This window comes from Ammospiza nelsoni, chromosome 1, assembly GCF_027579445.1.
Source record: "Ammospiza nelsoni isolate bAmmNel1 chromosome 1, bAmmNel1.pri, whole genome shotgun sequence".
NCBI lineage: Eukaryota > Metazoa > Chordata > Aves > Passeriformes > Passerellidae > Ammospiza > Ammospiza nelsoni.
The window spans coordinates 9,283,986-9,309,126 of record NC_080633.1 but is presented as its reverse complement, the minus strand read 5'-3'; the positions used below and the strand labels follow the sequence as shown (position 1 = coordinate 9,309,126).

General features: G+C 41.4%; 1 protein-coding gene across 5 annotated transcripts in view; it reads left to right on the top strand.

The window, feature by feature from the left end:
• The first annotated feature begins 8,523 nt into the window (after window positions 1–8,523).
• Window positions 8,524–25,141, top strand: part of LMBR1 (limb development membrane protein 1) — a 64,683-nt gene continuing 48,065 nt past the window's right edge. For 2 of the 5 annotated variants that reach the window (XM_059471733.1, XM_059471725.1), the window contains exons 1-2: window positions 8,524–8,804; window positions 24,878–24,950. In XM_059471733.1, coding sequence (XP_059327716.1) covers window positions 8,742–8,804; window positions 24,878–24,950 — 136 coding nt within the window. In that variant the 5' untranslated portion in view covers window positions 8,524–8,741. Of the gene's footprint in view, window positions 8,805–9,469; window positions 9,518–24,877; window positions 24,951–25,141 lie in introns of those variants that run through there. The other 3 variants (XM_059471740.1, XM_059471756.1, XM_059471748.1) reach the window with 3 other exon arrangements.

Below are 25,141 nucleotides of genomic sequence, written 5' to 3'. Positions count from 1 at the left end.
GACAGAGTGTGGGGTAGGGAGATGGGATGTCAGGCTACAGAAACACACATGACTGCATAAACAGCAAAGCTGTCATGTGCTATGCAGCGTTAATGGTACTGCAATGAAAACTACTTCCTCTGCAATGCTTCACCAGTGACTACAAACTGCAGTTATTTCCCATGGTTTGTTGCTTGTAATATTCAGGATGAAGTGACCCTTTTGTATTCAGGTTTTTCCATGTGCCTTATAGTGACTTCTAATGTACTCTTTTAATTTATGTTTAGCTGTTGGCAAATTATAAACCATGCAAAAAATATTGTGTAGAAGCAAGTAAGTTTTGAAGTATCAATACATATGATGTAAAACACTATGGATATATCCTATGAAACTTTGTTGACTTTGTACTACCTCTGCAATTTAAGTAAGATAATTACTCACAGTGTAAGATGAAGTATATGGACAGTAGTCTTTAAACAAACCTTGGATTCAGAGATTTTGTAGGACAGCCAAATGCTTTTCTGTATGTTGTGTAGATTGACCTTTCCTCTTGCTCAGGCCAAGGGCTGCAACTCAATAAAATGGGAAAAAAATCAAGGGGCACAGTGTGGTAGTGATTTTCAAAGAGGTGCCTTATGGAATGGAATGAGGCTGTGTTGGGGAAGTTCATACTGGACTTCAGTTAGGAAAAGGTTCTCTACTGACAGGGTGGTTGGTCACTGGAACTGGCTTCCCAGAGAACTGATCATGGAAAAGCTTGTCAAAGTTCAGAGAATATCTGGACATTGCTCTTAGTCTCATGGTTTAGTTCCAGGTGGTCCTGCAAGGAGCAGGGAGTTGACATTCCTTATGAGTGGCTTTCAACTCAGAAGATTCTGGGATTCTGGGTGACAAGCCACATGTAAAATGTGGTCAAATATCACATAAGGGCCTTGTAGCACAGGCAGAGATGGAGGATCAGCATGCAGCATCTCTGCAGCTGCAATCACTGGCAGGGTGGGTATCATCTGAGTTCAATGTATGGTGTACAGGACCTAAAATTAGAAAGATGAAAATATTTCAAGGAGTTGGATGAATCACAACCTATTCCTTGTTCTGTCCTCCTACTGTCATGTGGAATGAAATCTCTGGAGTCCTCCATTCAAATACTTAGATATACCCAAGTGACTAGAGATGGATTTTGCTTTTATATGAGGGCCAGAGGACTATCTATCATCCCAGGGACTGAGGAGCCTGCCATTTTTTTTTCTTACTTGCAGGTGTAATTACTGTAATGTAATATCTACTTGAGAAAGGAAATTAAACTCTCAAGAACAAATTAGGTAATTTCACATTAATGGCATGATTTTTGTTAAAAGGCCTGCTAGAGCTGAGTCCACTTTCTGAAAATAAGTATTGTCTTATGTTATAAAATAACTTGCTCTCTTGATGTCAGCATTTTCTGATAGACCACTGGTGGAATGGATGGGTGCCATGTCTCCTGTGGATCAATTACTGGACACTGGAGCTCTATGAGGAGTGTAGTCTTTGATGGGATAACTGCATAAAATTCTCCTACTTAGGAGAATTCTCCTACCTGACAGACCTTTTTGGTTTTCCAGCCTCTGGTGGCTTTTACAATGGCAATAATCTTATACAGCAACTGGCAGATGCTGTAAAAGTGCATTTTATATGTGACTGTTGCAGGAAGGAATACCTGCTGAAATTTATTTGCTGTGTCCTTGAACAACATTGAATTCCCCAGATTAGGTGGTGCCTGTGGAGCAAACCTATTCATTTTGCTAATGAGACAGAGGAGGAAGATAAAGATTTAAAAAATGCCTGGCATCATATTTTATTAGTCACCCAATATAATTATTGACAGGGATCGAGGATGTTAAGTTCCAGAAAAGGACTACTTATTATCTTAACACTCCTGAGATGCATTAAACACATTTGAATTTAATTAGAAAGGAGTATCCATGATTTAAGAATAAATCTTGCACCTATTAATTTAAGAAATTAAGATGATTAATTTCCTTTAAAATTTCTAGCATTTTGGATAAAAGTCCTTCATAAAAGGTGCATGGCTTACTTTCAAAGACTAAATTTATACGATGTGATTTTTGACACCCAGACTGAAAAACGGTTGTAGTTAATACTGGATAGATTTTTCAAATGCCTTCCATGTGGTATTTAACAGTGCAAGCATCTTAGTCATGATGAGTCAGATGCTGAATTTAGAGAAAAAAAATTAACTAATACCAAATTTTTTTTTTTATTATTGTTTAGGGACTTCAAAGTGCAACTTCTCTTCTCCAAAAATGGCAAAATTTCATTTCTCAAAACTATGTAACTAACAAAAAAATAGCTTGAGGATAGTTCAGAGTAAGCACAGATGGCCCAGCAGATTAATGATTTAATTTTTTTTAAAGGACGATGATTACAGCCATGTTAAGTAGGCAGGAACTGATCATACGGGTGGATATTTGCAATTTCGTCATTTATAATACAGCTAATGCATGACCACATCTTTCAGAATCAATAGCAGATTGGCAGACTCAGATATCTAATGCAAGCTGTTGACTGGCCCACAAATCAAAGGAGAATATTCTGAAAGGACAGAGAAAAGCTGTAACAAGGTGAGTGATCAGCAAAGCTGGTGCAGGAAGCCCAGGGGCAGAGTCTGCAGCTCTGTGTCATGGTGCCATGGACACAACAAACCAAAGGGCAGCAGGGCCTGGGGTCATCTGAAATGGGACCACGTGGGCTCTTCAAAAGTGGGAATTAAATTGAAAAGAAAGCAGAGTGAAGAGAACATCTCTCCTGGAAGAACAGAAGAATTGTTTGTGACACTTGGGTTTCAGAGCCACATTTGGTGCTGCAATTCAGCCAGTGGTAAAACAGCATTAAAGCTTCTAATGATTATTTGCTAACACAAATAATATTGACTTCACTCTTGGATAGGGAGTCTGTGCTGGGGCCAGTTCTGTTTAATATTTTTATTGATGACATGGATGAGGGTTTAGAGTCCCTTATAGGCAAATTTGCAGATGACACTAAGCTGGGAACGTGTGTTGATCTGTTAGAGGGACAGAGGGCTTTGCAGAGGGACTTGGAAGGGTTGGATGGATGGGCAGAATCAAATGGGATGAAGTTCAATAAGTCCAAGTGCCGAGTCCTGCACTTTGGCCACAATAACCCCTTGCAACGTTATAAGCTGAGGACGGTGTGGCTGGACAGTGCTCAGGTGGAAAGGGACCTGGGGGTGCTGGTTGACAGTCGATTGAATATGAGCCAGCAGTGTGCCCAGGTGGCCAAGAAGGCCAATGGCATCCTGGCCAGTATCAGGAACGGTGTGGCCAGCAGGAGCAGGGAGCTCATTCTTCCCCTGTACTCAGCACCGGTGAGGCCTCACCTGGAGTATTGCGTCCAGTTCTGGGCCCCTCACTTTAGGAGGGACGTTGAGATGCTTGAGCGTGTCCAGAGGAGAGCAACGAGGTTGGTGAGGGGCTTGGAACACAAGCCATATGAAGAATGACTGAGGGAGCTGGGGTTGTTCAGCCTGGAGAAAAGGAGACTCAGGGATGACCTCATCACTCTCTTCAACTTCCTGAAGGGTGGCTGTGGTGAGCTGGGGGTCGGTCTCTTTCTCCGGGCAACAACAGGCAGAGCAAGAGGACACAGTCTCAAGCTGCGCCAAGGGAGATACAGGCTAGAATTAAGGAGGAAGTATTTTACAGAAAGAGTGGTCAAATACTGGAATCATCTACCCAGGGAGGTGGTAGAGTCACCATCCCTCGAAGAGTTTAAAAAAAGACTGGATGTGGCACTTGGTGCCATGATCTAGTTGAGGTGTTAGAACATGTGTTGGACTCGATGATCTTAAAGGTCTCTTCCAACCTAGAATTTCTGTGATTCTGTGATTCTGTGATAATTCTTTTAATCCCCTTATGGTGTTGCCATGGAACCAACCCATGATCTTGGCAAACTCCTGTTACATATGGGCAAACATCACACTTGCAACCAGTACAATAATTATTTTATGTACTTAGTACATCAGGAACTTTCCAAAGACGAGGAAAAAAATAGTAAGAAAAACTTTAAAAAGCCCCACAGAGACAGTAATGACATTTTTAAAAGTATGTGTTTATTCTGGTTGACAAATCACTGCTAATGCTACTTGCAGATAACACAAAAATGCTGGCAAATACTGGAAATGGGAGTGGTAAATTACAAAGATGAGCTCATCATACAGAGCAATCTGAAATATTTGGGAAGCAGAAAACAGAAGAGGCTTGAATTCAGTCAAAAGCCCATGAATGCACCAGGAACAAGGGGCTGATGTCTTTTCTACAGAACCAGGGCTGTATCTGCAGGGCAGTGATTCAGAATAGAAATTACAGATTGCTGCTCATTGGTATGAGTGAAGTTCAGAGGAAACCACTAATTTCTGTGTCAAGGAAATGATTGCTATAGCATTTGGATTAAAATGTCCATAAAATTGGCCTTACTCTCTGTGAGGAAGTAAGTGGACACGGCAATCAAAACCACAAGGCAGCCTTTTACCTACAGCCTCTGACAGCAGGGAGACAGGAGTAGATACAAGTGTCTTCAAATGCACATTCCATTTACTTCTGGGAAGCAATCATGTGTTTCACCTCTGAATCTGTGTGCTGTTTTCCTCTGTAATGATTAAATGGTCTGTAACAAAAGCATAAAATAAGGTGATTTTACATCTCTTCATAGAATTGCTGAAACTGAGCCTAGAATACTGCTTTCAGTTCTTGTGTCTGCATTTTAATGAGAAGGTTAAAAGTTTGGAGACAATTCAGGGATGAAAGGAAAAAAAAAGAGTTCACGGTTAAGAAAAATCTTCAAAGGGTAAATTTACTTAGAGTAAATCTTTTTAACTGACTGAAAAGGAGATTTTGAGGGGAATTGTGATTAGCAGGAATTAAATATTGAGCACACCATAAGGAGAAGTAATGAATTTTCACTCTTTTCATCCATCTGCTCTAGCTGAATGCCTTTCAGAGGCTGATTGAGTCTAACACTAATTTCTGAGCTAAAACCAGACATAGACTGGTGAAAGGGATACATTTTTTTTTAAAGTTGATTTAGTTCTTTGGTTCTTCTGTAACAACACTGCCCCAGACAGCAGTTCCAGAGTTCTACCAATAAATACCTTTTTGAAGAATCAGCTCAAACAGCCACAGGTACACAGCATGGAACAGATGACCCTGGCCTTGCTCATATCTGCACAGCAGGTGAATTTTGGCTGGCAGATGCAGCTGCATTTCCTTGAATATTATCTTTCATTTTATTCCTAATCAAGTTGAGGCTGCAATGTGGTGTGAGTTTTGCTTTGTTTTGATTTGAGGACATGAAAAACCCATTAAGGGTGAATGGAGGCAAAGTGAGCTTTCAGTCACTCCATGCTGCTAGATATGGAAGAGAAACTGTTCTAGCTTATGATGTGACTTATGCTTCCTTTACCTGACAGCACTGAACTCCTGCAGAGTTTGTGACTCTGACCATAATAAATTCTGCAGGTTTTCTGACTCTAGGCTCCGGTCAGTGAGGGAAACGTAAAGATTCAAAGAGGTTTTATTCATTCCTAAATCTAGTTCTTTGTTATTGAAAGCAATCTCACTCAGTTTTTTACAAGTGAACCAACTTTAAGTTATAAATGGTGTATATTTTTACTAAAATGTTAATTTTACAAACTTGTTCAAAATGGGAACACTTTGACTGTGCTTTGTTCTTCTTTTTGGGGGAATATATATTCATCAATACATTTATGACTATATATATGTATAAAATCCAGACTCACATACCTATGTGAGTCTATACTAAACTAGTTTATATCCTCTTTTTTCATGCCAACATTGTAATTCTTAATTTAAATTTCTTTCCCTTTGCTGTTTCAAAAAGTTAAAATAAATATATTGTGCTATAATACAACATTTATCTGGGGAGTTGTTGTTACTGGGTTGACTCAATGAAAATATGGGCTGGAAATATTTGAAACCAAAAAAACTCCTTCTTTTTCTAAAATACACCAAAGAAATAGAAAGCATAAGTTAGCAATATTTTAAGCTGAATCCAGAGCCAAGACTGATTGAGTTGGATTTCTAAAGTTATAACGCAATTCTTGCTATGCTTTAGCTTACAACATATAAGACACTGAAAAAAATCACCTAATAAACAAACTTAATGTACATAATTATGATAACATTTTGTTTATTTTATACCATGATCAACACCCTAGAGATCTTTTAACCACTCTCTGGTGTAAAGTACCACAGACTTGCTTTGGTAGTTTTACATCTAGTATGCTTCCAATTACTACTTTTGTACCCCCATCAGATCAATACATGCATCAGTTTGCAAGAGCTGCCACTTTAGACTGAATTTCCTGTGGTATAAATAGATTTTGCTGTGGTGGCTACTCTGACCTTCCTTTGTGATGTAGATACCTCAGAACTGAGCATAACTTCTGCCCAAGAAAGGATGGAAGCTATTTCCACCCCTCCCCTGCCTTTTCAGTAAATATAAATGTGTATGTTGTTTCTGATGATTCATCTGCTCAACTGGAAGAAAGAACTTGACAGTCTACAGTATGAAACAAATTATGTACTATATCTCCTCCTTAGGTTTACTTCAAATTCAGTAAATTAAAAAGAACACATATTGCCCACGTGGGAGTGGAAGCTTCAGGTGTTCTAAATTTCGATTTCTATAAGCTACCAAAATACAGTTAATTTTCCTTACAATCTTCCAGTGTTGAATATGTCTGCAGGCAAAGTTAGAAATGCTTGAATTGCTGTTTCTTGGCAGTGGCTGAGTCATTTCCCAGGTAGCCCAGGAACTAACCCTCCCCTCAGGCTTGGACTGCTGGCTGAGTCTCTGGTTGTTCCTGTTCTTCCTCTTTGGCTGGGCCATCTGCTCTCCCAAGTTCTTAGAGTGGCTTTGCTCTGGTGTCAGCATTTCTCTCTCCATCACAAATCCATTGAATCCATCCTGTTCCTAATACCTGGCTCCAATACCATTGTCATTTATTGTGTGGGTTTTTATATAAGATGATGAGAGCTGGGATCCTGTCTGTTCTATTCCAATACTTCTATAGGCATCTCTAAGAGAATTTGGTTTCCCTGGGGTCAGGTTTGCACATGCCAGACTGTGTTTGTTATAATAAAAGAGATTTTGTCTACCTATAACCTTGCCCTTGGTAACACTGCTCAGTCTGGACCAGCTCTTGAGCAGAGAACAGCACTAGCCTAATTCTAGTCAAAATTAGAACTAGGCTTCAACTAAAAGCCTAATTCTTTGTCAAATTCATCTTGGAAACTAGGGATGCTTTCATCACTTTCAGCATGTGAAGAAGAAAAGGAGATTGAAGAGAAATGGCAAAGAAGAAAACCCCAGACAAGTACTAATACCAGACAGAATCAAGTGCTGTGCAGAAAACAGCTGTAAAGTAGGACAGCTTTTCCCAAGAAGCAGCTCAAAAACTGTGCTCCCTGCTCCTTCAACTCTGTTTTTAATGGTATTCTGTTCCTACAGCCTCAGTGAACACCTAAAGTCTCCCTCCCTGAGCAGTGAGCTTCAAGAGGAGAGAGCACAGGAACATTTCTGGCCTGTCACACCCCTGGTATGATTGTGCCTGCAAATACCTTGTCTGTGTCTTCACAAGTGTCAGAAGAACAAGGGTGGGACTGTGGCTATACTGAAGCTGCAGGACCTTCTGCATCCATTCAGGACTACGAGGAATACATCAATCAAAGATTACTTTTTCTAAGTCTAACATTTCATAAATACTTTACCATCTGCTTTTAACCAAGAAAATGGGCCAGAGACTGGGGAATTAATATAATTGGAATTATAATTGGCGTTGACAACATGTATAATGTATCGATAGTTGTAAATAAGCAGAAAATTATGATCCTTATTTTTGAAACTTCTTTAGACTAATTATACATACCTGGATTGAAATAAAAGTTTGATTTGCTAAACCACAATCTATAATTTATAGTATGTCCTAGATTAATGGTCTTCCGTGTATATTTAGACAATTGATCTACTTGCAAACTCAGAAGAAGATTGCCCGTGCATGTAGAGGGAACAGGGAATAATGAGATTACCCATTGGAATGGGCTGCCCGGGGGGCTGGGGGAGTCACCATTCCTGAGAGTGTTTAAGGACAGACACCGTGGTCCTTAGTGCCACGGTCTAGTGGACACGGTGATGTTGGGACATAGCCCGGACCCGATGATCCCGGGGGTCTTTCCTGCCTGAACAATTCCGCGATTCTGGGTTCCCGTCCTGCCGGTAAAACCAGCCCCGCCCCAGGCCCCGCCCCAAACCCCTCAGCCCCGCCCCTTTGGCGCTCCGGCCCCGCCCCACCACGGCCCCGCCTCCCCGCTTCCTTTGGCCCCGCCCCTGGGCGTGACTTCGCCAGCCCTTCACTTTACCATAAGCCACGCCCCCCGCGGTCTGACCCCGCCCACCCATTGCCCGCCCCCGCCGGGGTCGCTGCGCGGTGACGCAGCAGGAGGAGCTGAGGCGGCGCTTCCCGCCCTTCCTCCTCCTCCTCCTCCTCCTCCGCGCCCGCCGGACGGGGACAGAGCGGCGGAGCCGGGGCTCCTCAGCCGCTGCCGGGGCCCGGGGGAGCAGCCGGGCTGCCTCCGGCCATGGTGGCCCGCTCGTCGCCGGCGGGGCAGGAGCAGGCGCGGCGGCGGCGGCCGCCATTGCTCGCGGGGGCCGCGGTACTATGAAGGATGGAAGCGGACGAGGTGACGATCCGGGAGCAGAACTTCCACAGCCAAGTGCGGGAGTACACGGTAGGTGCCGCCGCAGACCGTCCCTGAGCTGTCACTGCCCTCTGCCCCAGCTCTGTCCCCGGGCGGGCTGTCCCGCTCTGCCCCGCTGTCCTTGCCCGCCCCTCGCCCAGTGTCCGGCGGGACTCGGGGGCCTGTCTCGGGTGGGCAGAGCGGTGAGGGCACCTTCCCGGAGCTGCCCCGGGAGCTGGAGCAGCCCAGCTCACCCGCTGGAGGGTTTTCCTCTCCGAGTGCCCTCAGCAGAAGATGGAGATGCGGTGTATGAGGCAGGGCACCGTGTGTTCCATGGGAGGGCTCTCGGAACAGGTACCGGTGCAGCAGCCTCGTGAGCAGTGCTCAGCTTCGGCAAGGGATGGCTGCGGGCGGGCATCATTCGTGTGCACAAGGATCTAAAGGTGAGGCGCCCAGAGGATGGACCAGGCTCTGCTCGGTGGTGCCAGTCACCAGGAGATGAGGCAATGGAAAAAAAACACCTGAACATGAGGAAGAATTTCTTTACTGTGCAGGTGACCGTGCACTGGTACAGACTGCCCAGAGGAGCTGTGGCATCTCCCTTCCTGGAGATATTCAAGAACTGGATGCAATCCCGTGCTTTGGGATGACCCTGTTTGATCAGGGAGGTTGGCCCAGATGCCCCACTGCGGTCCCTTCCACTGTGACCCATTCTGGGATTCTGTGAACACCTCAGTCCTCAGGTGCAGCTTTGTTCCTGTCAGGTGTGCATGGGATTTCAGGGTATGGCTTGTCATACTGGGATTCTCCTGCCTTGCTGGGCTGTTTGCAGTGCTGTGTGTAAACCTGGTGTTTCCCTCATGCCCGTGCTGTCCCAGTGGAGCACATGGCAGTGCCTGTGCTGTCCCCTCTCAGCCCTGCATAGGCAGGTTCAGCACTACACCCTGCGTGCAGACAGAGCAGTTCCACTTTCCTCTCCGACAGCCTCTAATTGTTCTCAGGACTATTCAGATCTGATAGAGGTGTTTTGATGGGGCTCATGTCTCTCCTGCTTCAATTCCAGGAAGGAAACACAGGCTGAGCAAGGGAGACGTGCAGCACGGTGTCCTGTGAACGTGCTGTCCTGGCTCAGCAAGTTTTCTTTGCCAACCCTGTTGTCTGGGAGGAAAAAACAGATTTCTTGAATTAAAATAGAATTTCACAATTTAGCTTTAGGTTTTTCAGCCCTTTTTGGGAGACTCTAAAAATACCATGGTTAACTGGTTTATGTAGCAGTGTGGCTAGGTCACTTGATAGCAGACTTGCTTGGAATGTGTTGATTACTCTTCTATAGTATACAAATCCATGTTAAGACCTTTCCTGTGAAATATTCTATTTCTGGGACCTTTTTTTCTGAAGAGTGCAAAACAAGCCTGTATGAGGAGAGCAGTTACTTTATGGGATTTTTTTTGAATTCTCTTCTGTGGGCATGGATGTAGTCTATGTCCTGGAAGTCCTGACTAGTGGAGGGGCACTAAAAGTAAAATACTTCTTTGTAAAGAGGACTCTAAGTATTATCTTAATCACCTTTATGGTAAGAGAACATGAATGTATGTACAAATCTTCTTTCTTTTCCCTCATGTCCGTTTTTCCATTTGTATTCTATTTTGTGCTAATTACCTCCTAGTTACTTTCACCAGAGTCTTGTTCTGATGAATTGGATGTTACATATTGTGGTTTCATTCAGTAAGAAACAGATTTTTGAGTCTGAAGGAATGGCTAGGTACCATTACAAATAGTGAAGTCTATTAAATTCTTGAAGACCTAGTTCATCTGTACTGCAGGTACTTCTCCACAGTTACAGGGACTTTTTCAGCCCCTCCAGAGCAGTTGGTGACTCTTCCTACTGGTGTAGTCATGTGAGAAATCACACACCAGTAACTCATATATTAGAGGTGCAGTGTTGTTTTGTTTGGACAGTGGACTCAGAATATTCTTGCTCTTGAAACTTCACTTTGATGTTAATATTGATCACAGGCCAGCTTTGTTATTGTTTAATCAGTAGGAATAATAATAACAATGTTGCCTTCTAAGTCATACCTTGGTGCAGTTGTGATCTTTAATTAATGTTGGAGCACCACAGGGTTTTATGAGGGCATGGAGTGCTGCCACCCCCACCTGGGTGTACAGCCTGCTGTGGCTCCCACGTGGCTGCAGAATTTTGGAGCTGTGAGCGCATTTGTGGTTAGTCTGAGCATGCTGGAGCACACACAGCATGCTGCTTACATGTGCAATTATGTTCAATCCTCTCCTTCCCAGTCCTGCCCTTGCTGCCCATGAAGTTACATGGTGAATAGAATTTCTTAAAATATGCAAATACATGGTTGTTGTGTAGGCAGTGGGTGTAACCATCAGCCCTCAGCTGGAGCAGGGAACATGTTCCCCTCTGACACAGGCATTAAACCCTGATTCCAGCTGCAGGTGGGCTGGGGGCAGCAGAGCAGTTCAAAGAAGCATTTGATATTAAAAGATGTGGTTCTAAACTGGGTTAGGGTAGGTTTAGATGAGATAGTAGGAAGAATTTCTCAGCTGTGAGGGTGGTGAGGCCCTGGCACAGGCTGCCCAGAGAAGCTGTGGGTGCCCCATCCCTGGCAGGGTTCCAGGCCAGTTTGAATGGGGCTTTATGAGGTACCTGCTCCAGTGTAAGGTGTCCCTGCCCATGGCTGGGGGTTGGGAACAGATGTTGTTTAAGGTCCCTTCTGACCCAAACCATTCCATTCCACTTGTGGAATATTACACCAGAGGAGACCTCTCTGTGCCTGTTAGGAGCAAGAGAATTTTATGTTGTCTGTTAGAAGAACCTTTGAAGAGCTATTTGTGTGGCACAGCCTTTACTGGAATCTAAAATGATACATCCGTGAGAGAACAGAAATCAAAGTGAGCTGATGTAGTTGAAAAGAAAATCCTTTTCACTTTCCTCTTACAAATATTCTTTGAATGCATACAGAATTTCTATATTGTGCTCTCTGATGGAATCAGAGTCCTAAGGGCACACTGAGTTTAGCTGCAGTGTAATGCTTTATTTCTGTTTCATGTATTCTCTGAACTGGCAAGCTACAAAGTTTTCCATAAAGTTGTGTAACATTAAAAAAAAATTCAAGCCTTGTTATGCTTTTGCTGGTGGTGCCTGTCTCTTTCTGCAGGTGCCAACTTCTGCTAATTCCACCTTCAAAACCCAAATATTTCTGACACATGTTTATAGATTGAGCAAGGGTAGTAAAAGATTATTTTTTAAAAAAGACATCCTTCATCTGCTTTTGAAGTGACTCAGTGGTTTAATGCTTAATTTAACTCAGGCCTGTTTGCTCTTGACCTCATTTGGAGTGTCTGTATGGCACCTGTTTTTCAAGAGGGTGCCTGTTTGCAACAAAATCATCTGCCTTGGATTTTGTTGCTTCATGGGGATGATTTGTGCTGCTAGAAGGTGGTTAACTCCCCAGGCAGGCATGGCTCTGCAAACATCAATCTGCTCTACAGAGGAGCTGTTGTTTTGGACAGTTGTTGAAAACACCAAGACTTGGTCTGAGTCTGAACTTCAGAATTCAGATGCAATGAGGTGAATGTGGGGACTCTGAACTGGTGACCCAGTGCAAGAGATGGCAAAGCCAAGAGTTTGCTTGGAGTCAGTGACATCCTTGATTTCAACAAAGCCAGAGCCACCTCAGTTCTGGCTAAAGGGAGCATCTTTCTGCAGAGCAGCTTTAGCTGATGGCAAAGTACAGAAAAGGGTTTGTGTTCTGCACTTGGTCAGTATTTGTGTGAAGGAGTTGAAAATGCCAGACAATATTCTGTTAGTTTAACCTTCCTGGTCCTTCAGATTCATTTATAATTGCTGAGATCTTGCACATCCATGGAACATATTTGAACTTCTAGGGAGCTGCTTTTCCCTTGGGTCCTGTTATTATGCCTGTTTATAAAGTGTTCCATGTTCAGCTGGTATTGTTGTGAACTGTTTATTCAAATGGAAATGGAACAAGTGCAGTGCTTGAGCCTCTCTGTGGTCCCCTGGGTTTACTTTTTAGAATATTAACTTCCTTTTTTTTCCAGTTTGAGTCTTCTACTCTGCAGTATTAGCTTGTACTTTTAAAAATACAAGCTAAATTTTTTGTTCTTTTTCAGCTTAACAAATGTGGGCTTTTGAGTATTTAAAAATATACACATACACCTGGTGATGAGGGTTGTTTGGCAAAATAAACACAATCTGCTGCCATTTGTAATGTGGGGAAAACTGTGGAAGAACACAACAGAACTACCAGGTTCTATTATTAGCACCATATAATTATTAGTTAGGAATAAACATAGTATATTTGGAAATAAATTCATTATATTAAATATGTAATGAAAAGAAATCAGTCCTGGTAGAATAAATTCAAATACAAAAGTGCTGTTATAACTTCTGAGTGTTCCATGTGAGTTCAGGCAGATACTAAAACTGGTGTAATATGGAGTTTTATGTTAAATGTGATATGCTTCCATTTGAAGGACTAAATGTTTTCAGGGTTGCAGGCTTCAGATGCTAAATATTCTGAGAATCTTCGTTTGTTTATTTCTTCAGTTAATTCAGTGTGGCTACTGCTGGCATCTGTCCTCTGTAAGGCTGTAAAATGAGGGAGCTGTTTTGAGCACTTCTGTTGGTAGTGGGCTCTTGTCTGTGACCAGTTGTGCATCCTTAACAAACTGAGATTTTCACAGTCCCTTTTTTCTGCCAGCAGTGATGTTCTTACAAATCACCCATGCTTCTAATCAGAATAAACTCATTAAATACTGAAATGATTTTGTTTGAATGCTTATGCAAGTTTCTCTTTTATTAAAAAAAATGATGCCTTTCAATTTTTTTTTACCTTACACTGAAAACTTGAGGACTGCTTTATGTCTTAAATGGCTTCTTGTATTTCAGAAAATAATTTTGCCTAGATTTCTAAGTATTGCTTCTTTTTTGTTCCCCTTAAATATTTTGGGAAATATTTGTGACCGAATAAAGAAGTATTTGTAGCAGTGATATGAGACATAAAGCTGAAAGATTGGTGCATATTTAACATAATTACATATATAAAATGTTGGCATAAATCTGTAATCCTAAAAGTTTAACTTTACTTGTAAACAAGGGTGCTGTAGTGAACTTTAAGAAGTGATGAATCATCTTCTGGCTGTTGGTCCTGGGGATCAGCACTGTGGATCCATCTGGAATCAATAGACATCTCAAAATACTTGGCATGGACAAGTGCAGAGAGATACTTATTCCCAAAACAGAAACAGCTTTTGGAGAGTTCCACTATTTCTGTTTACATAAAATAGGCATGAAAGGCTGAAGTGTAAAAATTGGCAAATAGTTCCAGTTCAAAATAATTCCTTTTGAGTTACTGGTGTGCTCTTTTGGAGGAGCAGTTGACCAAAAGGGCAACAAACTCCATGGAGGGTACAGGCATATGTTTAAGAAAATTTTGTGTTAAGGTGTAATTAGACTTGAGAAAATCTAATGAAAAGAGGAAGAATTGACAGCAAACAAAACCAGCTTTTTATAATGTGATCTAAACCAAGCATATCCATCCTGGGTTTTGTTTAAGTGGCTGGGCATGGAGCAGAGGGGCTGGGTGAGATGGGAGGGCTGTAATAACAGCTCAGTCTTTGCTGAGAGGAGGTTGCTGAGTGTTCCTGAGTTTATTAGCGCAAGAGCCTCTGGAAATACCTGGAAACACAAAACACCTGGAAATAAGTGTTTTCAGAGAGGTTAAACAGAGTTGAGAGATGGGTGAGCAGGTGACCAGAGTAGCAGAGGAGGTAAAGTCAGAGTGGAGAGAGAATCTGAAGCACATTGCCAGTGATGTCGCAGACATTTCTCTACAGAAATCCTTTCTTTCGGATTTCTGTGTCTTCGGGAGGCCAGAGGGCCCCGAAGAGAAGGTAAATAATTATTATCAGCTGCTAGAGAATGCAACAGGAACACTTTGATTGGCTCATTTTCTATGTTTATAATTAAGAGCCAATCACCAGTGCAAGTTAGGGGACTGAGTCTTTGAACACAACTTTGTTGTAGATTCTTTTCTATCTATTCTTAGCTTAGCTAGCAGCTCTGCAAACTTCTCTCTATATTCTATTAGTATAGTAATAATGTATTATATATAATATCTTAATAAATATGCCTTCTGATTCAAGAAACAAGATTCGCTGTCTCTCTCTCACCAGCCGCACCCACACAGGTGTGGTAATACAGTGACATTATGATAAATTCAGGGCTCAGTTATTTAGACATACATGGAATATTGGGTTGAGGAACACTAAAGAAAAGATTTCATTCAGTATAAGTTTACTGGTTGGATTTGAAGATTATGCACGTGTTTTTTTCTTCTAAACTGAAGTGCTTTCTCCTTTCCTGTCTTTTAGCCATTCCTATTTAATTGGGTATTTATTCTCATTTAGGAGGGCAGTGATAACTTTTATTGAGAAAATCTTAATTTCTGCATCACTCTCTACTCCCACTCTCCCCTTTCCCTTGAAAACCACTGATTCTTTCATGTGTGCTGTCAAATGACTTGGGGCCCTGCCTTCTAAAGAACAATCTTGCTCAAGAATTTAAACAACTTCTAGCACAGGAAGAGGAGAGACTTTGAAAGTCATGACTGGAGTTTGTTTTTATGCCTGCAGTGACAAACAGCCTTGGTTGTTGTGTCACTGGAGGGTGACAGGCAGGTAGAGGTGACCTGGAAGGAGCTGCTGCTCTGACCCCTGATTAGGTGTGACAGGTGAGATTGCTTCATGCTTTCAGCAGCTTTGACCTGTGCTCTTTGGGACCCAGCTGACCCTCAGAAAGATGTTTCAAAACTCCTGTTGCTGTTTTATCAGCTGGGTGTTGAATATTCATGTATGTGTTTCTCCCCATACAGAGATTTCTAGTTTTTTGATTAGCTGGATATAAAAGTTGTTTCTAACTACCATCAGCATGATTTCAAGAGAGAGCCCTGGGTTTTGTACTGTTCTAATATTTGAGCACTTGAATTATTTTTGAAAGCTTTGATTAACTGGAAAATACAGAAGTGTGTTTCAGTTTCTCCATTTCCAAACCCCGTGTGCCCTGCAGCAGGCAGTGTGTGCTGTACTGATGGCACTGAAGTTTGCACATGGCTGGGTTAATGTACAGAGGATTGAATCAGGGTATTGTGTGTCATTTTTCCCCTTTTACCTTCTTGTGGGGCTTCCAGCATAGGCTTCACAGTTGTCATCAAAACATGGTGCTTCAGTTCTACTCTGTAGATTTCACTGTTTCTCCCGGTGCTGATTTATGTCCGGAGATAGCTCAGGGATGCCACTTGCTCGGTTTCTCGGCTGTTTAGGCTTGTAAGTTTTCTGTGCTGTCTAGGTGGCCTGGAAAGGCCCAGGGATGGCCTTGAAGAGCCCGGCGCTTCAAAGGACGAGGAGAGACTTCTGATCTTGTCTCGGTCTCGGTGTTTATTAATTGTTTATCTAAAAGATTTTCTTTCAGCCCGACAGAGGTCTGCACAGCAAGTCAGCCATGGGCACACTCCCCAAGCCCCCGGGCGGTCACTTATCTTTATACCCGAAGTTACGTGTACAATATTTATCATTTTTCCCCAATACCTTCTACCCTTATTAACCAGTGCACTTCTAGTAATAACCAATCCCAAAGTGCCACCATCACCACAGAAGATGGAGGCCAAGAAGAAGAAGAAGAAGAAGAACAGGACACGCCCCAATTCCTCCATCTTACTTCTTTAGACCCCCCTGTACCAAAATCCTAAACCCTGTGTTTTACACTCTAATTAACTTATCCCTTCACCATTCACCCAGTGAATTCCTCCCAGTCCTCATACAGGTGTCATCTCCTGTGTCGGATCAAAGTCCAGCCACCAGACACTTCTGGCAACATTCCAGGACTCCCGAGCCCCCCAAGGGTGGTCTCGGCCACTCTGCACCTCCGTCCTGAGGTGCTGAGATCCCACACTACTCTTGATTTTAAGTCCCTGTTTAGGCCTTGATTATCCAATTTTTCCATTATCTACCTGTAATTTCTGTTTTTAATGTGTTTATGGGAAAAATTGGTGCTGATGAGTTTTAGTTGAATTTGACAATAGGAACATGTCTCAAATATTTGCTGAGTTTCAGACTGTGGTAACTTGTGGACAGTCTGCATAATCGGTGAGAATTGGGAAAACATACAGCTATTGCAGTTAAAATATGTTTGTGTTTTGGGAGTGAGAGTGCCACTTAAAAATGTTCCAGGATATATGTGTGAGAAGACAAGGAAGAGTATTTTTATGTGTTAGGGTAAGAAAGTTTATTAACTGTCTTCTAAGATCTTCTGCATCTTGCCCTGAAAATTAATATTATCAAAGAGGCTGTCTTAAATAAATTGTTTACCAAGTCTATATTAATGAAGCTTTTGAGGTTATTTTTACAGAAATGAATTTTTAATGTATGACTCTGGAGTTTTAATATAACTAATTATTACAGCCTGACTTTCCAGTGTTGAATTATGCCTCATTCAGAGACAGAATGTTAGAATGATCTAGGTTGGTGCTATTGTGTTAATTCTAGAGTGTTTTTAAATCTTGCTCCTGTGCTGAAAAACATTTTTGAGTGAAGGGCTGTAGAAGCTGGTTATTATCTTCAGCAGAATTTCTGGTACACAGAAATATATTTAGAATATATTTATAATTTATATTTATGTTTGTAATATATATTTATAAAATATAATATATATTTTGAGTATTTCTTACTTTTCATTGGATCCTGGGTGTTTATTTTGGATGAGCAAGTCTAGGCACATGCCTCTGAACCATTTATAATTTCTTCATGACTTAGGAGTCAAAAAAAGTGGGTCAGCCTCTTGCAAATGTTTTAAGCCAGGGAGGAGTCCTGAGAAGAGGCCATACATGGAGGGGAATCATAGGTATGGAGAGCAGTGTTAATGAGCAAAATTCATCTCTGGTCATAGACAGTCATAGAACATATTTGATATTTTCTCCTAAGGTTAAGTTTAGTGTGTCATGCCAAGTGTATGAGGCTGGCTGGTTTAGAGTGAACTTAATCTAACCACAGCAGAGTTCATGTCTCATGTGAGAAAAATGAGATTTCCAGAGCAGATGATACAATGAATGCCAAGGTCAAACTGAGACCATAGACAAAGATTTCAGTTTTCTTTAGTGTGCTTTGTTGGTTTGTCACTTACTGTTGGCACATCCAAAACAGGTGGAATGCCTCGTTTGCTTTTTAGGTGTCAGTTAAGTTATTAGAAATAGACCTATTTCTATTAGAAATAGAATTAAGTCTCAATTGAGTTATTAGAAATAGACCAAGCAGAGCTGCTTGTCTCCACCTGTATTTTCTTGCTGTTTATTCTTGCCATCTTTTCTATGAGTAAATAAAAGCAGTTGCCAAGTAGGACAGTAGGAGGAAGCTTTTTAATTGCCTTGTGGTATTGTAATGCACATTAAAATACTTCAACAGCATTAAGAGATGGATGTATAATGGTGTGTTTGTTGTTCTCTATTACAGAAATTAAAACCCAGAAGGACAACACTATTATTTTCTGTAGATAGTAATCACAGGCAAAATACTGACTGTTTCATTTTCAACACTTAAACATGTAAATAGACATATTCTACATGATGGTATTACCCAGAGTGATCTCTGCCTTCTCTTTTCTCTGTGCTGGTTTCTCTGTTTACAGATAAGGACACATTCTGTAAAGTAGCAGCTAGAAGTGGAGATGTGTCTGTAGCCTTGTTTTGTGTATCATTTGCATAGAAATGCTTGTGGATGTAATAGCAGTGACTTTATTTTAATACTGACACAGCCACTTCATTTTAAAGTTATTTCCTTTCTTCCCTTACATTTTGGAGCTACTTTTTGGAGCTTCCTGATCTTTAATTTCATACATGGCATAGTAAAATGTTGTTTGCTGCTTGTCCCTTGCTCCTCCAGATTTTCCCTGCTCTATATGCTAGCATGCAATCAAGTTGGAGGAAGCAATCACTTATTTTCTCTGATGAACCTGTGTTGAATCTGTGTTTCGTGCTTGGAAGTGTTGTTAGGTTAAAGAACATTGCTACGTGTGGGACGTCTCTCTGTGAAGCAGGTCTGTGGTGGTTCCTTGCTGCTAAGGTTGTTCTGCAAGATGTCTGCCTCTCTCACAGTGGGAGGACATCCCTGACACAGCCCTACAGGGCCTGTGCTTACACTTAATAACACATTCATAAATGGCCTGGAGAAGGGTATAAATTATGAAGTGACTAAGTTTGTAATGATGCTGGTTTAGTCAGGAAAGTAGAAAATAAGGCTGAGTGCACTCCAGGCTCCTGCTCAGGGGAGGGTCAGCTGTGGTATCAGACTACTTGGGGCTTGAAATCCTCCAGGAATGGAGATTTGTAGCCTTGCTGGCAACTGATTCCCCTGCCTGGCTCTGCTCATGGAGGGGATTTCTTCTTAACTCAGTCTCATCACCATGTCAAGAGCTCAGCTCTTTTTAGTGACCTCCTCATAAGTGGTGGCAAGCTGCTGTCAGATCCTCCTGAAGCCTTGTTGTCCTCAGGCTGAACATGCTGAGGACACCAGGGCAGTGTTCCAGCCTCCTGACCATTGGTGACCATCCTTTCTGTAATTGCCAACTCTTGTGCTGGTGGCTCAAAATAGACAGGGTGAATGCTGTTTGGAGAGAGAGAGAGAATTACTTCCCATGATTATTTGCTTTGCTTCAGGTAATCCAGCCAGGGATGCTCTTTAAGGTGTGTGCTGCCAGGGCACACTGACTGAGGGGTGATGAGCAATTACTGGACAAGGCACCTAAATGCTTTTTTCCAGTGTAAAATACAGCTCCCTCACAACGGTTGGGAATAATTCCATGTTGTATAATGAATATTATATATCCATTATATATAATGGAATCCTGTACATAGAAATGCAGCTTTTAATGCATCACACTCACAAATTGCAGTTGTAAAAGATGGTTGAATCTTGTTTGTGAGAGGGAGAAAAAGAGAACCTTACACATTTTTGAGCATAGTCTTTCTTAGCATGAAAGTGTAGCTCTTACACTTGCAACATAAGATGCTGCTTGCCCAATCTGAGGCATGAATTCCAGTGCCAGAGTTTTAAAGATCATCCACACAGACAAATGAGTGTCAGCTGATTTTCAGTAATTGCCACTGGGATAACTACAACTTGATTTGACCTGGTTCAGGCTGTTACTGCTCGTGTAACCTTCAGTGCTGGCCCCTTAGAGGCACAGGGTATGCAGGTAATTCTCACAGGAGCTGGGAGATGTGTGGCACAGATCCAAGAGTGTGGTGTAGATCATACTTGGATGCCTCTGGATGAGAGATCCAGGGGTCTGACACTGTGGAAGAGTCTTGTGTCTCTACACAAGAGACACAAGAGTGTAGTGCAGTCTCACAGGCAGCCTCTCCTGGTGTGTCATCTAAGCAGGAGCAGAAGGCGCTTCCTTTCCTGAGTAAAGATTAAGGGCTTCAGGGGAAGACAGGTTGCTTTTTGCTTGTCCTACCAGAAGTTGTGCTTAGTCTGTGGGAAGAGATATAAATGAATTATTTGCTTGATGTTTGAAGATTTCTTAATGTGCCATGTGTTAAAAAGGAGCCCTGGGGTGTGGCACAGAGTCGGTGTGTCTTGTTTTCAATTACTGAGTGCTGTGCACACAAAGACATCACAAATTATTAAGAATTGCTTTGGATGACTGTTTGGCTATAAGCATGGACAAGTCTTGGGCTCCTTGTAATTTCTTTTATATTTTGATCCACCTGGTTAAACATGGACAGTGTATTTCCCCTGTAAGGTCAGAATGCACTCTAGTTGCGTTTAAAGTAGCTTCCCTGTCTGATTATGGCAACAGGTCCACAACTATTTTGTCCCTCAAATTTGGAATGAACTTAAGGAAATAAACTTTAAGATAGAAAGGTATTATTTCTTGTGAGGTGGGGAATATCAGCAATCCTTATTCTTCACAGTTGGGTACATTCTCTGCACAGTGTCTTGACTGTCTGCCCAAGTAAAACCTGGAGAAGCTTCATTTGAGCTCTGGTAAAAAGCTTGCAGAGAACATGGGGATCTGAGGAATACAGCTCATCCTAGATTTGTTATATTTGCAGCCTCCTTTTGTGAGCTGTTATGATGGCATTAATCACTGCTTTTTGGTTGGAAACAACTCGCAATATAATTTGGATTTAACATTGTATTCCAGTATTGCCTCCAATACTGACACACACAGTAGTTTCTGAAGGAAAGATGGAATTAATAGAATAAAGGCTCTTTTAAATTTTTATTTTTACTGAAGATATCAATGTAGTTTTGTGTATTATGTTCTTTTGTGACTAGTGCCCTATTTCAGTATGATTAACTGTGCTTTTTATTAAGAGATTAGAAATGGAATTGATAGATAATTGTATGCATTGTGACATTAAGATGTGGTTTAAAAAAAAAAGAAAATATATGGTGATGAACTTGATCCCTAAAACCAAATTTCTGCTGAAACTTGAGAGTTACTCTGCTGTAAGCAATTGGGGAGGACAGTGCTGGTGGATCCAGTGGCAGGAGGTTAATGCTGAGTTACCAGTGTGGCTCTCAGGCTGATGCCTTAAGCAGCTGGAACAGAGGCTAGACAGAGTTAAGGGGAATAAAGAGAATATTTACTGTAGAGCCTTCAAAGGCCACACCCTGGCAGTACCAGAGCCACAGCTGTGGCTCTGCCTGCATGGCTCCAAGTTGGAAGCAAAAGAGGGCTTGGTGACAGGATCTCACATTTTTATAAGTTTTGGTCCATTAGCATATTGGACAAATTGTCCAGTTACAACCCCAGCCCATGGAGTCCCATCCTTCTTGTTTTTCTCTCCTCAGTCCACATTGTTTATACTCCTGGGCCTGTGACCCAGATTGGCTGTCCTTGGGTCCCCAGCTGGAGAAGGAATTGTTGTGTCTGCCTGCTCTGTGAAGAGAGCTCACCATCCCCTAATGTGAAACCCAGACCTGAATCTTGCCATCCCCTAGTATGAAACCCAGACCCACACCTTGCTGTCCCCTAATGTGAAACCCAGACCCACACCTTACTGTCCCCTAATTTGAAACCCAGACCCACACCCTGGTATCCCCTAATGTGAAACCCAGACCCACACCTTGCTGTCCCCTAATTTGAAACCCAGACCCACACCTTACTGTCCCCTAATTTGAAACCCAGACCCACACAGCAAACCAGCACAAAATCAGAAAAAAGAAAGAACAAAAAGCTAAAACCTGAGGTATCAATGTGAGTGTGGAGAAGCATTTTCAGTGCAGCAGGAAGGACTCAGTGCTGTTGCCTGCAGCTGTAAAATCTTACCTGGAGTGCTGCATACAAGCCCAGCCACTCATAATTGAGAAACATGAACTGAAACTACAGCAAATACGAACAAGGCTGGATGGTTTCTTTTCCTAATACAAAAATATCCTGAAACAAACAGCAGGATGAGGAATAGGAGCCCAGGGTTGCAGTGATGACAGGACAGTGGAGCCTATTCTTCAGCTATCATAGGCAACACATTCCTTTTCCCCAGCTTAACTGAGTTCTACTCTAAAAATAGTTGGGATGCTGACTTGAGCTGCTTCCTTTAGAAAGCTGTTCAGAATGCATGGTTAGAAACAGTTCAGGATCAGAGGTTTCACTGAGTGTAAAGTGAGACTGCAGTAATGTTTCTGAGTTTGCTGTTTAACTTGTTTTGGTCAGTATGAAGGACTTTTCATCTGAGCTCTTTTTTAAGATCATAAAGCTTTAACTTAATAGAATTTTTCTTTGTCAACAATTTTAAAATTTTGTGAATTTTCAGTAGTAAACTGAATCAGACATTTACAAAGTTGTTCTCAAATCTGACAGAAGTAAAGGGAGAATTACACCAGGCTGTAGAGTTACCCCTTATTGCTGGGTACAGAGTAGCTGTTATCTAAGACCAGAAATTCAGCATTTGACAGTTTGTGTTGCTGGACAGCTTTTGTCTGCTCTGCCCTCAAAATACCTCAGTTATCTCAGTGGTGCCTTGTAAGTACAGACCCACATTTTGGAACCTTGCTATCACAGGTAGAATAAAGGTCAGCTGCTCTATTTGAAGGTGTAAACAAAACTGCAGTAATTTTTATTCTTGTTTGAAATAAAATTAAACAAAAAATGAGCTTAACTTTTAAACTATTTTTCTTTTACACATGTTACACCGTATTATTTGCATCTGACAGATTTTTAAAGATTTCCCTTACCCTGTTTATGTGATACCTGATTTTCAAAAGTGGGTGCCTAAAATTAGATGTCTCTAGCTGTAGCCTTGGTCTAGTTTTCAGAGGAACTGAAGCTTAGAGAAGGATTCTCTTTCAGCACTGGCAATGCATTTTCCAATACTGACAGGACGAGCTGTGTCAGAGGACTCAAAAACCAAGGCTGTTCTCAGTTTGTTTTGTTCTTCCTGTTTCAAAAATACACCAACTTCTTTTTTATTAAATCTTAATAACATTCTTTAGAATGACTTATATAAAGAACTGAATTCTTTATCAAAACCATTTCTTCTTTGAGGCATCCTTAAAAAAGTTGGAGTGGTAAGCTCTATTCATATTAAAGATTGGAATTCAGAGATCTAGTTATGAAATCTCATTTTCAGTGCCTGTATTTTGGGTGTTGCTGCTGTGTTTCCTGCACAGAGAATGAGCTGGGTTGCCACTTCCAGACTTACAGCACTGTTGTCCCAGGGAGGGACCTGGAAGTCACCCAAATGCCATACTCAGATACTTGGCTATACTTGGTTTTTAAAATCTGAAATGTCTGACTGCACCAGAAAAACAACCCTTTCAGTTTATATTTATCAGTATTTATTAGAAGGTCTGTCTTGCATGAATAATACATCATTTTCCACTGTGATTTGCTGGTTTGGATGCAGTATTGTTATTTAGATGCAGATTTATCTGTATCTAGGGCTATGATCACTATCTTCACTTTGACCTTTCCCTTTCTCTTAGGGTAGCCTTTCTGCTCTTGATTTTTTTTTAAGACAGTGAGTCTTAAAGGCAAAAAATCTACAAATGATAGCTTAAAGGAATAGGTCAGCTATTGTCCAGTGGAGTACATTTCCAAAACAGAATGGCATGCTTGCTTCTTGTTGCATTTCTGACTGACTCATGTGTTTAATAGGCATAGGCATCCAGGATTAAGGCAGCAGTGTTGAGCCACTGATGCTTCATTCAGGAGAAAATAAAATCTGTGGGGTTTGTTTTTGTGGGTTTTTTTTTTCATTTTTTAAACCTGTAAAGACTTGGAGGGCTAAAACTTTCCTGCTGTTCAATTCCCTTCCTAGAGTTATTATTACAGTTATTATTTCCAGCATTTTTTTAGGCATTTTGGTCTTATCTTATTGTACTGTTAATGTAGAGCCAAATCTTATAAACAACTTGGTCCAAGGCATTGTGGGCTGAAGATGTATCTGACCTAAATAAACCACCAACCTTTGAGAAGGGAAGTTGTGCCCTTGGCTCCTGACTGTGAAGGAAACCTCATGTTTGATGAGCTCATGCTTGGACATCCACTGTAGGCACGAGTTTTCTCTGTGTGTTGTCACTTGGAATTTGTTTGATTCAAGACAGGATGCAGATAGTAAACATGTTTGTTTCTTTCCACATGTGCTGACAGCATAGCCCAAAATGGATCCTCAAGAGCCCATTCTGTAAAATACAACTACCCTTAGGGGACTTTTGAAGGGGATGCAAAGCCTGATAACTTTTACAAATCAAGTAGATTCAAAATTCAAAAATCAGTCCATCCCACTCCACTCACCTTCCCTCAAACAAAAAAAAAATCACACTGTGAATAAGTCTTTTCTCTTAATTTTAGAGTAAAACTTGCTGACCATATAATTGATGCAATACCTGTTGCTCTAATCAAGCTGTTTTAGTGGGTTTAACTTTCTGTTAATAAGATATAACAGTCTTGAAATTTACATAAAATATGCTGATATTAATCTGAATTCCATTTTAAATCGTTTAAATTAGATTTACTGCTTATTATAATCCAGGCATTTGTTCATGACCTAATAAATGCAATTTTATTTTTCCAGATCTGTTTTCTCCTGTTTGCTGTTCTCTACATAGTTTCTTACTTTATAATCACAAGATACAAAAGGAAAGCAGGTAAGCATAGAATTTTTAATATGTCAGGAAAAAAAATTGTTTTTCACAGAAATAGATGATTCTTTTCCTGTCCATCTCCACAAGGAAAGTGGAAAACCAGAACTGTTTGTTAGGTGCTGGTCTATGGCAGCCTGATTGACCTGGTTGTGTATGGCAGCCTGTGTGTTAATTGTTTTGAGATGGAAGAAAGG